The sequence below is a fragment of the Thunnus thynnus genome, chromosome 14 (assembly GCF_963924715.1).
Source record: "Thunnus thynnus chromosome 14, fThuThy2.1, whole genome shotgun sequence".
NCBI lineage: Eukaryota > Metazoa > Chordata > Actinopteri > Scombriformes > Scombridae > Thunnus > Thunnus thynnus.
This window is the reverse complement of record NC_089530.1, coordinates 15,551,894-15,565,703: the sequence shown is the minus strand read 5'-3', so window position 1 is coordinate 15,565,703 and position 13,810 is coordinate 15,551,894. Positions and strand designations below refer to the sequence as shown.

At 38.4% G+C, this 13,810-nt stretch overlaps 1 protein-coding gene across 3 annotated transcripts; it reads left to right on the top strand.

The window, feature by feature from the left end:
• The first annotated feature begins 4 nt into the window (after positions 1–4).
• On the top strand, positions 5–13,096 carry sfxn3 (sideroflexin 3). 3 transcript variants are annotated; one of them, XR_010931345.1, is made up of 12 exons: positions 5–113; positions 2,993–3,165; positions 3,526–3,696; positions 7,094–7,192; positions 7,760–7,835; positions 7,979–8,064; positions 8,160–8,287; positions 8,734–8,783; positions 8,999–9,048; positions 9,147–9,194; positions 9,304–10,001; positions 10,057–13,096. XR_010931345.1 is itself a non-coding variant. In XM_067610154.1 (11 exons), the coding sequence occupies exons 2-11, from the start codon at positions 3,002–3,004 to the stop codon at positions 9,398–9,400; spliced, it is 969 nt and encodes a 322-aa protein (XP_067466255.1). In that variant the 5' UTR covers positions 5–113; positions 2,993–3,001; the 3' UTR covers positions 9,401–13,096. The 3 variants fall into 3 exon arrangements, 2 of the variants coding, with proteins under 2 accessions (XP_067466255.1, XP_067466256.1); XM_067610154.1 differs by having other exon boundaries at positions 9,304–13,096; XM_067610155.1 differs by having other exon boundaries at positions 16–113; positions 2,997–3,165; positions 9,304–13,096.
• Positions 13,097–13,810: the final 714 nt, after the last annotated feature.

Genomic DNA, 13,810 nt, shown 5'->3' with positions numbered 1-13,810 from the left:
AAGCTGTGTTTTCCGATGTTTGAAAGAGTACCAGAAGGCAGCAACGGTCCACCCAGCGCTGCTGTGATATTGAGAGGTCATACATTCACAAAAAAACAAAGGAAGCAAAGCAGGTACGTCTCAGTGGTGACTCAGTTCACATCCTTAATTATGTTAAATCACAATCCGACCAAGTTAATGTTTACTCCGTCACGGTATGTGTCCTTATGACGCTAACTGAACAGCTAGCATATTTGTTAGCTTGTAAACTACCTGGCTAGCTAACTGGTTGACTTTTGTTTAACTTACCATGGAGCAGTGAAAAGGTTTGTTTTGATGGCGCGAAAAAGCTGTTTATTGTCCTGACTATCTTAACGTTTGATTTTGTGGATGTTTTGTAGTTGTTAATGTCCAGTTTGTGTATTACAGTGTGAGTTTTAGTTATTGTTAGCCGGCGGCTTGCTGACATGAACCATGCAGCAGCGTGTCGTGACTTCTCCCCCAATCCCATCTGTCACCGTGTGTGTCACGCTGTTTCTTTCATCAGCTACTCACAATGTGACACACTGCGTCCGTGTGGTTGTCATAATAGTTAATCAGCTCTTTGGCCACGTCTTGACATTCAGGTTTAAGTGTATTTGTCAGGAGGAAAAACAGTAATCGCAAAGTGTTGGGCAAACTGTTTGTGTCCTTGAATCTACCATATCAGTTGTTATCTCGCCCTTGTGCGCGCTGAATGTTTCATTTTCATCCATTTGAAGCCTGCAGATGTTACCAGATGTGGTTATGGCTTTGCAAATGGACTATCTTATCACACTATGTATGAACGTTGCATAAGTAAGCACATACTGTACATTCTTGTCATTCTTGTATGTCTACAAAGGAGGTAGAGCTGTAACAATTGATTGATTGAGAGAAAATTAATATAAAATATCTTGATCATTGACTAATGTTTAAAAAAGTAAAAGAGACACATTTTCTCTTCTTTCAGCTTTTGAGGATTTGAGGCTGAATATGTCTGGGTCTTGAACTAAGGCTGCAACTAACAATTATTTTAATTATCGATGAATCTGTCGATTGTTTTTTCGATTAATCGATTTGTCATATGTAGGGTTGGGTTTCGTTTAAAAATAATGATACCAGTACCAATACCAGTACCCTTTAAGTGATACCGATACCAATAGAGTACTTCATCCAATACCCATCATGTGAATGGAAGCATTCAGTTGCAAAATGCCACCACTCCTCTCCATCCAAATGATTTTTACACTAATACATTTTGAAAGTGTTCAAATTATTGAAATATTTATTAAATAAAAGTACAAAACTGTATAATAAAGTATTATCACCACAGACTGTATGGGTTGTAGCTGCTATGGTAGTGGGCCATTCACATATCGTATTAAATTGAAGAACTCTTATGGTGATTGGCTGCGAGCAAAACCATACAAATAGTCATTTTTTACAAGATCCAGGTACAAAAAGGATCGAATGCAGGTATCGTTTGACCGGACGAGATTTTCAATACTACTTGGTACTGGGTTATTTATGTCGATACCATAAAGGTATTGAGTGCCAATACCCAGCCATTGTCATTTGGGCTATAAAATGCCCAAAAATGTTGATTACTGTTTCCCGAAGCCGAAGGTGATGTCCTCGAAGGTCTTGTTTTGTCCCGACCAACAGTCGACAACCCAAAGATACATAATTTACTATCATAGAAGACTAAAGAAACCAATAAATATTCACATTTAAGTAGGTAAAATCAGATAATTTGGACATTTTACTTTAAATAAAAGATTCAAAATGATCATTTGAATTTATCAAAATAGGTGGTGATTAATTTTCTGTCGACTAATCAATAAATTGACTAATCGTTGCAGCCGTATTTTGGACTATTGGACAAAACAAGCAGTTTCAAGATGTCACAGAGGGATTCGGTAAATTGCAGAAATTCTACATATTTGTGACATTTTAAGACCAAAAGATTCAAGAAAATAATCTGCAGATAAACCAATAATGGAAATAATTGTCAGTTTCTGCACTAAAATACCACATGTGCTAGCAGACCTACGTTTTGTTGAAGTATTTTTTCGGTATAGTTTTCCTTTATCTTGTGCTCACAGCCACAACTGATAAAAGTTTGAGAACAGCCACAACCTGGTACATGCTTCCAAAAGAATGTACAATCTGACGTCAATATAAAACTTTTTGAATGTGACACAGTAATCTTTAACTATATTTATGTGTGTTTTTTCTCCCTCGGTTTCTGCTTTTATTGAGTCGTCTATTTATAACATAGTCTTTTATTGTTTTGTGTGTGGCTGTGGGTGGGGATTGAGATGTGGGGGGGGGGGGGGGGGCAGGTATTGTTTTTATTGTGTAAAGCACTTTGTGTTACATTGTAGTTGTATGAAAAGTGCTATAAAAAGAACTGAGAGGCAGAGCATGTCGGTGTAAAGTAAACCTGGTCAACAAGTCTGTTTGGGGATGGTTTGCCCAGTGAAAACTGGACAGTATGTAGTTGTACTGGGTCCTGTGGTGTTTAGTGATGGGGGAGGGGGTTTTGCTTCAGCAGAACTATTAATGGAGCAGAGGAATGGACTAACTTTGCAGCCAAATATTTTTGAAAGTACTACCTTCACTTGTAGGGCTTGGTATCAAACCATAAAACGTTTTTGGTATCGACCTGAATGTGTCCTCAGCACAGTGTATCATAAACTGTCAGACAGTTGCAGATTCTTTAAGGTATTGGACCAAAGTGGTTTTGGTATCTGTGCGAAAACTCAGGTATTATTTTAGCAATAGTATTGAAAATTTTCAAACGATGCCCAGTCTAGATGTGTATGTTCATTAATCCATATGATAAGATATTTATTCCAAAATGTGTCACTGTGTCGAATTGATCGTTTCACTGAAACATTCCCAAAATAGTACACTTGTAATTGCATGTAGACCCAGTCTAGATTTGTAAAATAGTGCAAATACTAATTAAAATTTCTTCTGTTGAAAGAAAGCGAGGATGTCTGAAGAGTTGTCCCTCGACATAAACATCAAAGAGCCACGATGGGACCAAGGCACATTCATGGGGCGTGCCAAGCACTTCTTCATGGTCACAGATCCCAGGAACGTCCTGCTGTCCTCTGAAACTCTGGATGAAGCCAGAGTGATCGTGGAGAATTACAGGTAGATGGAGGACAGATTAGGAGTATAAATGTTAATGTGAGGGATGGTGTGGTTGGTGTGAGGCTGTTGTATGCCAGTGGGAGAAATGTCCTGTCCTTAATAGGGAAGCGTTAGCCTTTATTAGTTTCACATATAAGTAAGTACATTTTGTTAAGATGAATCTAAAACTGAGAATTGTTCATTTGCCAGGTTTATTCTGCTACAATAATGTGATCAGTGGAGATTTTAATAGGTAGTATATTTAATAAGGTCTGTGGATAAATAATTTATCAATAATTTATTGTCATATCTGTGTTCAGGTACATACAAAATGTTTCAGTATGTGTATATGACTGCTGTAAATTATGTTCAAAATATTAGAGCTGGTAACGTGAAGCCTGGCCTGACGGAGGATGAGCTCTGGAGAGCCAAGTACGTCTACGACTCGGCCTTCCACCCCGACACGGGGGAGAAGATGTTTGTGATTGGCCGGATGTCTGCTCAGGTGCCAATGAACATGACCATCACAGGCTGCATGCTCACCTTCTACAGGTACTGCAGAAGTTTAATACATGATTCAATGTATAATCAAAACACCAATCTTAACAAGACTAAGTCAAAATATATGTCTGAACCGTGTGTGGTCAATATGTGAAATTGTGGCCAATGTGTGACAGGGATAGTCAGTGGTAATGTCTTTAATGTGAATGCCTGGATATTAAATGTTCACAATTTTTGGCTGGACCTTTAACGGACAACTGCGGTTGTCCGTGAGTGAGTAATGAAGTTGCGCTTGGATTTTATAAGTTAACTAATACCAGGATGCAAGCTTTTTATTTCTATGTTTTCACATCACAGACGATGAACAACAGCATTAAAAGTCTTGCAGATAAAACGTGGGACTGATGTAGCTGTCATGTCAGTTTAGCGTGGGGCAGCTGCCCTGGTGCACTTGATTTTACTGTAACTACGATAACCAGGCGGAGATGAGCCTCCCGAATTTGCAACCAGAACGCTGTCAAAATATTAATTTGCAATTTCCACCGCAGCCTCCATGATCGACCAGGAAAGACCAGCAGAAAAAAGGCGCATAGAGGTATGAGGGAGAGTGCGCAGTTAAAGCCCAAAAATAACAATCACTCTGACAAAATACTCAATACAGAGTGAAAAACGAGAGACATCCGCAGAGTCAAACAGATGAAACTACAGAAAATTGCAGATAAACATTTAATATCTAGGAATTCACATTACAGACACTACCACTGACTGACCCTGTAACAAATTGGCCACCATTTCTCACATTGAACATACACAGTCCAGCCAGGTACAAGGTTTTGACCTAGTCTTGTCTCTCGTGTCCCAACTAATATTTGTTGTTAAATTGTACTGAAGTAGCATCACATCACATGACATGGTTAAACTACATTTAAGTCAAAAAAAAGGTTATAAATGCAGTTGCAATACTTTCCACTCATATCTTGGGATGTTTGAAAGAGAACGTATTTTAATTCTAATAATAACTATTGTAATTATGTGTTAACTCCCCCTGCTCTTCCATCTGTTTTATTCTGCGGATGTCTCTCGTTTTTCACTCTGTATTGAGCATTTTGTCAGATTGGTGGTTATTTGGGCTTTAACTGTGCATTCTCTATGCGCCTTTTTTCTGCCTCTTTCTCGGTCGATGATCATGGAGGCTGCGATGGAAATTTAAATTAAAGTTTTGACAGCATTCTTGTTGCAAATTCAGGAGGCTTATCCCTGCCTGGTTATCGCAGTTACAGTAAAATCAATTGCACCTACAGAGCAGCTGCCCCACACTAAACTGATATAACAGCTACATTAGTCTCATGTTTTATCTGCAAGACTCATGTTTTAATGCCGCTGTTCTTTGTTTGTGATGTGAAAACATCAGAGAAATAAAAAGCTTTCGTCCTGATATTAGTTCAGTTATAAAATGCAAATGCACTGCGGAGCGTCTCTCCTGCCAGCTGCTGACAGCGCTGTCAGCACACTGGGCGGTAGAGGAGGAGACTGTAGAGACGCTGGTACACTTCTGTTTAAACAGGAGTTTAGCCGACGTTGCTGTATTTAACACAGGAGCTGAAAGGGTCAGAGCTCAGAGCAGAAACACAGTCGCTCTGCGTCGTGCTGCTGTCCTCCGCTTCCATCATCCGGCACTGATTCATTTTGTAAGAGCAACAGCCGATGAGGAAACTCCAACATTCGTCGAGCCGACCAATTGTGTAACTTCAGTCACTCACTCAGACACTCAGTCACTTACGTACAGCCGCGGTTGTTGGTCTGGTCTGTGGCCGGTCCAGCCAAAAATAGAGAAATGGGAATGTGTAATCTGCCAATATGCTGAATAAATATAACACAGTTTCCATGTGACTATAAATTTAACCTTAATACAGTGTACAGAGCTGCACTAAAAAAGAGATTTAATCCCTGCACAGAGTGAAAATCCTCTTAAAGAATAAAAAATATCACTTAGTACTGAATGGAGATCACTCGTTGCTCTGTTTAGGGGCCAGTAAAGTCATTTGATAATGTCCTACTTTATCTGTGAAAGTGATCAAACAACAAGTCGATTACTCTAAACAACAAAATGTGAATTAATTCCAATTTTGTTAATTAGTGTAAATAGTTTGAGGTATTTATCAATAGAAAATTAGCTGGTTACAGATTAAGACATGTGACAAGTTGTTTTCTTCTCTGTTTTACATCATTAGATTTTATTATTTTGTGATTTTTGGCTGCTGATCAGACTGTGATCAATTTTAAGACATCACTTTGATAACGTGTGATGGGCATTTGTCATGATTTTTGAACTTTTACAGACTAAATGAGTGATTCATGCTAAAATCTGTAACATTGGTTGCACTGCTTTCTACAATGTTATTTTTATACTATTTTAAACTACCACTGGGAGGCGCCAAATTCCTACACGTACTGCCTTTAGATTCAAGGGAACATATGCACATTTCCAGATCTATATTTTTATGTAGCCCTTCAGTTCAGCCTGTGTCTGAAACAGGCTGGTTTAGCTCCTGTCTCTCTAAGGACCCATTACTGATGAGCCCACTCTGTTATGATCGGTCATCTTCCAAATGACTTTTGCAGACTTGCGGTAGCTCCGAGGGTCACTTAAACAAACAGCAGTAGCAGGATTTGATTTTTTTTTTTCTTGTTCTTTACACAAAATGTCAACTTCTCAAATACTTTTGTACATGTTCGAGTTGAAATGTGATCCGAAATTGACAGAAAATCATGAAAGCGTGTTATGTGCCCTTTTAAAAATTTAAACAAGGTTAGAAGGTTCGACATAACATAATTTATCACAGGAAAACTCAGAAAGACTTGTGGGTTCATGTGGTGTGAGTCATAACCAGATGAAAATCAGCATTTAGGCCTTAAGTGACAAAAGTCTTTTGATTATTTCTGAGAAACCTGCTGGATTAAAAAAAAAGTTTAAATCCGGTATGTTTCTCAGCAACAAGAATCCAGGATGTACAACAGTGTTGTATGCTGTATCGGGGGTAATACCCTCTGAGATAAATTTGTGACTTTTTCGGCAGTATAAATAAACCTGTGGCTTGACATGACTTGCCGAGCTTATCCTAATAAGATTATCAACATTTATCAATAGAGAGCAGAGCATATCTCCAGCCACATGTTTTTCTGTGGTTTACAATGCAGATGCAGAACAGATGATAACAAACTGTTAGTTGTTAGTGTGAACTTAGTAATGACTAATAATGTGTATATACGGTGTGCCTGACATAAAAATCTAACACCCCTGCTACTGTAATGGATGTAATTATTGCCTGCATTTGTATGCTCTACCATCACAGTGTTTTCATTGTTACCAAACTCTTGTGCTGCGGTATAAATGGTGCCAAAATTGTAGTTAGTACTGTGAAATCTCAATATTCCCTCATGTTTGCAGGACTACTCCGGCAGTGGTGTTCTGGCAGTGGGTTAACCAGTCCTTCAACGCTGTCGTCAACTACACCAACCGCAGCGGAGATGCCCCCATGACCGTGAAGTAGGGAGGACTTCTCACTTCGCTTCCACTCTAGATCATGCCTGTCGTCCCTCTAAACTAGTGTGTGTAAGGAGGCGGTGGGAGCTGCTGTCCTCTCCCCTTCCCTCAGCGGTATTACGTCCCACTGTTAAGCATGTTCAGCCCCGTGTCACCATGCACTCATGCTGACATAGGTTCAATGCTCCTGCTTGATGTCAGGTTAACATTTTCATTGAGCCACAAAATGCATCCTGTAGATGCTGCAGAAATGCATCAAACGCATGTATTCACAAAGAATGAGAGGGTTGCCGTCTGGACATGCAAATGCGTATAAAATCATCATGGATTAAGCATGTTATTGAAGAAAAATGATTGATGACTTTTTGCAGAGTCATACATAGCATGAATTTGCTTTCTTACTGGGACAACTCTGTTTTAAAATGTTTCACGTTAGTGTATTTGATAGATTCTTAGCTGCAGTCCTCTTGTGTTATAGCATAAAACAACTATTTATGAGGTGTGAAATGTCGAAAGAGGAAGTGGGCGATTGATGTGTGATATGTGTCTAATGCATCTGTCTCCTCGCAGTCAGCTTGGAACAGCCTACGTCAGTGCTACCACTGGAGCTGTAGTCACTGCTCTGGGTCTCAAGTCTCTAGCCACGGTAATGCCTGAAGTTCAAGTGAATAGAAAGATAAACAAACTGACTCCTACAGACACACTGATCAGCATTTATATTTGTATATTTGTGCAAAGATTTAATGGTAGTTGTCTGAATGCGTCTCTGATTCTGCCTCATCTCTCCAGCGTCTTCCACCAATCGTCAGCCGGTTTGTCCCCTTTGCTGCTGTCGCTGCTGCTAACTGTATCAACATCCCCTTCATGAGACAGAGGTGAGGTCTTTAAATTAATGATCACTGACCTCTGCATTGTTCAATAAGGAGCTTTTATGATTTGTGACAGCTGCTTTTTTGTTTCTACCTTCCAGGGAGTTGAAGTACGGTATCCCCGTGTTAGATGAGAATGGAAACAGGTTAGGAGAGTCTGCCAATGCTGCCAAGCAGGCCATTGTGCAGGTGGTGGTGTCCAGGATCGGCATGGCAGTGCCAGCTATGGGTAATGTCAACATTATATCTACTGGTTTGCTGATTGATACTTTGCTTGTTGGTCTAAAAAACTTTTAAAAAATTAACTAAACTTTAACATTTTATTTTCCCCAAGGGGGTAACAGAATACAGACCTGAACATAAAACATGATAAATACATAAAACATTTTCACAAAATATATTAAGACAAAAGCTAAAACCCCCACATGCAAGCTTGCATAAAACAAAGTACATCAGTGACGGCATAAAATGACCTAAAACCCTGCGTGCAACCAGCTGTTGTCTTCCATCCAATCATCCATGATTAAAAGAGAAAAGATCACTATCATCACCCACCAATATTATATGAAAAACTGATCATCCTGAACATTTAACAGTTGATGGCATGAGAGATAAAAGAATTTCTCACCCTGAAATTTTAGACTTTATCTGACCTGTTTTCTTTTTCTGTTACAGCTATTCCTCCTGTTATAATGAACGCTCTGGAAAAGAGAGCTTTCATGAAGGTAAGCAGACTGCATGCACCACTGTCATGCTGTTGTTTTTAAAGTCAGTGGATTTACTGGGTCTGCTGGTATTTTTGTAATGGTGATAAAGGTCCTGCCACATTCCACATGTAACTCATACATGCTGTCAGTTTGCAGCAGGTCCAGCCAACATGTGAAATTTCATATTTTTCTGCTTATTTCACTCCTTTTCTACCTTTTTTGTCTCCCTGTAGCGGTTCCCCATTTTGAATGCTCCAGTCCAGGTTGGGCTCGTCGGTCTGTGGTAAGTAAATTACACCAGTATCAACATCTATGATGTATGAAATTGCAAGTATCTGTAGTTAAAAGGGACGCCGTCTCAAACATCCCTCTCGTTTTCAGCCTGGTGTTTGCGACCCCTCTGTGCTGCGCCTTGTTCCCACAGAAGAGGTAACGTACAGCTACATCACTCTCTTCAGAGGGGTGGGGTCATACCTGTACATGAAACTTTAAGTTTCCTGTAGCAGCATTTAAATTATGTTCATCTGTCTCTTTGTAGCTCTATGAGTGTGAGCGGGCTGGAACCAGATCTGCAGGAGAGGATACGACAAACCAGTCCCAACACCACGACCGTCTACTTCAACAAGGGCCTGTAGGACCAGCCGACACATCTACACGCACACACTAAAGACATGCAGACACTCACACATATATACACATGTGTCTGTAGTCCTGTGGGCACAAGTGGGAGAGCAAAACTACATTTATTTATGCTTTTTTTTTTTTTTGCTGTGTGTACTGCTTTTTTTTTTTTTTTTTTTTTTTTTTTTTTAAATTTGACTGCACGAAGCTGCTCCAAGTTTAACATTTGAGGATGTTGATCATTTGACCGTGTTGGAAAAAAATGATTCACGGAAGGGAAAACAAAACACTTTGAGAAAAAAGGATAAGTGACAGTTCTTTCTCTACATACATGACACTTACATACAAGACTGACTTATGTTCCTTTTAACTGCCTATTAGGTGGCAGTTCATGAAGTTACTGACTTATGTTTCACTCACTCATATTTCATGTTGCATTCAGGTTCATGCAAGTTTTGTTTCCTCTGATGTATTATATGTAACTCCAGTTTAAAATGAAGGCTTGTCAGGCCTTGCATGTCTTTGCTTCTGAATGTAACATTATCTTTTGCCTTGTGTCAACCCTCACTTAGATTTGATCTGTCTAATTCTTGCCTAGTGATCATTTTAAGTATAGTACGTAAGATGTTTTGCCTCCAGTTAATTTCCTTGTTGTAGTTCCACCATGTAGTTCCACTGGAAAGACCAGTGCTTTAATTAGCTATAAACTGTTCAACCCTTGATGAACAAGTTCCTCTTTTGTTTTACTCTGCTTCCTTGTTACCGGTGCAGCTTCTCACTCTCTTCAACTATCCTTTAAGTGTACTTATGTCCCTTTATATTCTTAGACCAGGTAATGAGGTGCTAGGCACGTTTGACAAAGAAAATATGTAGGAATTATACTACAAAAGCACTCCTAGATCACAAAGCAGAGCCATAGAGTATGTTAAACAACACCAGTAAGCTTGGTCTTGGTCAACATAACGTACTGTTGCCATGGCAGTGGCAGCCTGTCGTTCAAGGCCTTTTATCATTTGAGATCTCTTCATGAACTAGTTGCTATCTTTAGTGGCACATTAATTAATTCTTCTTGTTGTAGGTGATGGTGCTTGTTTGATGGTTGTGTCGGGTGGAGACGCATATACGCTGTTGTGTCTAAATGTTGTTGCTAAGAGAAAATGTTGATCAGAAATTTTTGTTTTGGAATGCAGCGATGTAGAAATCACGGACAATAAGGTATCGCTGTTGTCATGTGAAAACATTGTAACTCATATTTTGGTGATTTTAATGTCCACACGTGAACTAAAGAGCTTTATGAGCAGGTTGAAAGAAGTCAAAACTGCAGAGTTCAAGCAAAAAGCAAAGCTGTCTAATTTCAGTTCCTTAAAGAGGGAGATACAGTGTTTTTATATGCAACAGCCAGCTAGCAAAATTGTCTTTTGCACTTGACTCATTGTACCAAATGAAAATAGTTGATGTTGTTTGACGAAGTTAAAACACTGAATGCTTATTTCCAGGTCAGAGCAGTGAGTTATTGTGTGCTTGGTCTTTGTTGTTGCTTTGTTACAGCAGACAGTTTGAGCTTCTCTGATCAAATCCAAACACGTGGTTGTCCAGTGTGGTTACATAGTGATGATGATGTTGTAACTGAGGAAGTATCAGCTAAATTTATCCCAGCGTCGTCTGTCTGGATTATGTAAAAATAAGTATATTTTTCTTGGATATATTTACATATATATATATATATATGGTGCACAATATATCACAATATATGGAGCGCATATGCATAAGGGATTTTAGAGTGTGAAAGGTCAAGGTGTGCTTCTGTTAGTGAATCCACCAGATGACCCCACATATGCATGGGAAAACAATGTTGTCAGCTGCTCGTGTTACAGAGGTGTGTAAGTTATTACAAATGAGCGAGTGCTCGTCTTGCTTTAGGGCTAATGAGTTGTCAGATTTGAGGAGCGTTGTTCCTCGAGTCGGATAAAACTCGATGCAGTAAACACAGTCACAGAATACCAAGTATGGCTCAATATGTGTGTGAAGTGTTTTGTTTATGTTGGTTGGAAAAAAAAAAAAAAAAAGGATTTATATCCTCAACAGTAACAGTAAGATTGTACAGGTCATGTTTTTACTTTCATTTCATCTTTTTCAAGCATCTGTAGCATCACTGGAGTCTGTGTTTCAGGAATCTGAAGTTGTGCAGTCGTTCATTTAAAGTGAATTGATTGTTAAGGGACTGTAGCAACTGCACAACTATCATATTTATCAATCAGCTCCTCTACAGACAAGGGTTTTATTCCAAAGTGCTGATTCATGTTGGGATATTCCACACTTTAAAATCATAACTCCTTTTATCTTTAAAGGTTTATGAGAAAATTACATAACTTCAACTGTGCTGACATGCCAGCAGTCCGCATGTGAGTGTGGATGTCTACGTCTTATCTTTAAATGATGGATATCTCATTTTGGAATGAAACTCTTCTTCCAGCTGCTCTCCATAGTCTTTCATAGTTTCATGTAAACACTTAGTTTAACCCACTGACCAACGATCCAGCTAATTATCGGTCGAGGGTGAATCATTTGTGTAAACAGACAGCTTTACCTACACTGAGACATGATCACATGCACTGCAGGACAGTGTTTTAGAGTTAGTATCACTACTATATTCTAATATTTGATATAAATATCAAATCAATCAAAACATGTTTCTGTCATCAGTGCTGATTGTAATTATTATTCTGTGCTGTGTTTTTCTGCTGAGGGTGAAACTGCACTATATAACCTTTGCTGTGCTGCTGTAGGAGCTACTAGGATTTAAGTTGCTGTTTAAAAGGAGCAGACATATTAACAGCTGCTTTTTAAAGTGTATATTGAAGATTGTATTTGTTTATCCTGCTAAATAACGAACTTAGGTCATGTTACTGCTAATTAGAAGTTCATTCTGTGCTCCGCTCACAACCAACTAGTTTCTTCCGGTTTTTTTTTTTTCCTTTCTGGGTTTTTGCTTTTGGAATTACGGCGCAGAAGTGTCAAGAACAAAACTGGAGGGTTTCAGTCAGAATTTAAATGTAGTTGTAAACATTTATGTCAGCTTGTGACTGTACTGTACCACCGTAACACCCATAGATCTATCCAAAGATGAGACGGGTATGAATTGTACAGGGCTGAGGAGGAGAAGTGTGTAGCTTTTAAACTTTTCGTTCCAGCTTTATTTTATGGACTTTTTTTTTTTTTTTTGCTTTTCTCATGCAAAAATATGTTTGAGTTTTTTACAGAAGTGGTCATTAATCAACAGCACACCAAATTTTTCAAGAATGTTACGAAACAAAGATAACAGATTAAATCATCTAAATAAATAAATTCCCAACATTTGTATTTGATTTTTTTTTTTTTTGCAATATTTATTTCAGTAAAATATCGACTCTACTCCACATAAAACCAGTGAATTTTGGCACACTGGTTTATAAATTGTCTCAAGCATGCCATAAGAAAAAGTCATATCTTTGCATACTGAAGGCACAAATGTAAAGACAATCTGTGTCATTGTTACACTCCATGAATGTTTTGGTTACTTTATGTACATACAACTTACATACATGTAGTTCTGTCACTATTGGTGCAGTGTTCTCTCCCTTTATTTTGTATTGTGTTGAAATATATTTCCTTGATGTGAAATGTATTTTACTCAGAGCAATAGAATAAAAAATGTAATGTTAATGTCCAAACTTTGTCACTTCCGCTTGATTTTATTTAACATGCAGTATATTGTTAGTATTTTTTAAACATGTCCTCACCCCTCTGCTCTCGATGAAAGGCTTAGCGTGCTTCTCTCACCACGCACTTTGTGATCTGATATGGCTAATTTATATAACAACCAGGAAACGTGGAGATCAGATAAAACAAACTTTCTCTGGAATGGTTACTTGGTCTGTTTTGACCACATACACACAGCGATTATCCCAACATGAACATAGAGATATGACTGTTATGTATCTATGTCTACATAAAATGGACGTCTTGAATATCCAGATGTCTGACAGAAAATTCCAACTTTGCATTATAGTTTTCAGTCATAGGATGTTAATATTGTGCTTCTGTAGCTGCAATAAATTCAGTTTGAATAATGGTCAGATGTATTTACTAGAAGAATTTCTGTTTAGAATCAAAACAGGTGTTTTGTTCATTTATTTTACTGTATATGTGGTGCTACTGGAAAACAACTACACAAGACTTGATGAATTATCCATTGTACAGCTAATAAACATAAGGGAAAAGGGAGCGAATATACAATTGTATGCAAAAGTTTGGCCAACCCTTGTCAAATAACATATTTTGGTGATATTTTAATTGAAAAGATGTAAACACAGCCTCTCTAGGATATGGAAAAACACAATATTTTCAGCAAACAATAGTGCATATTTTTATGTCATAAATTGAAC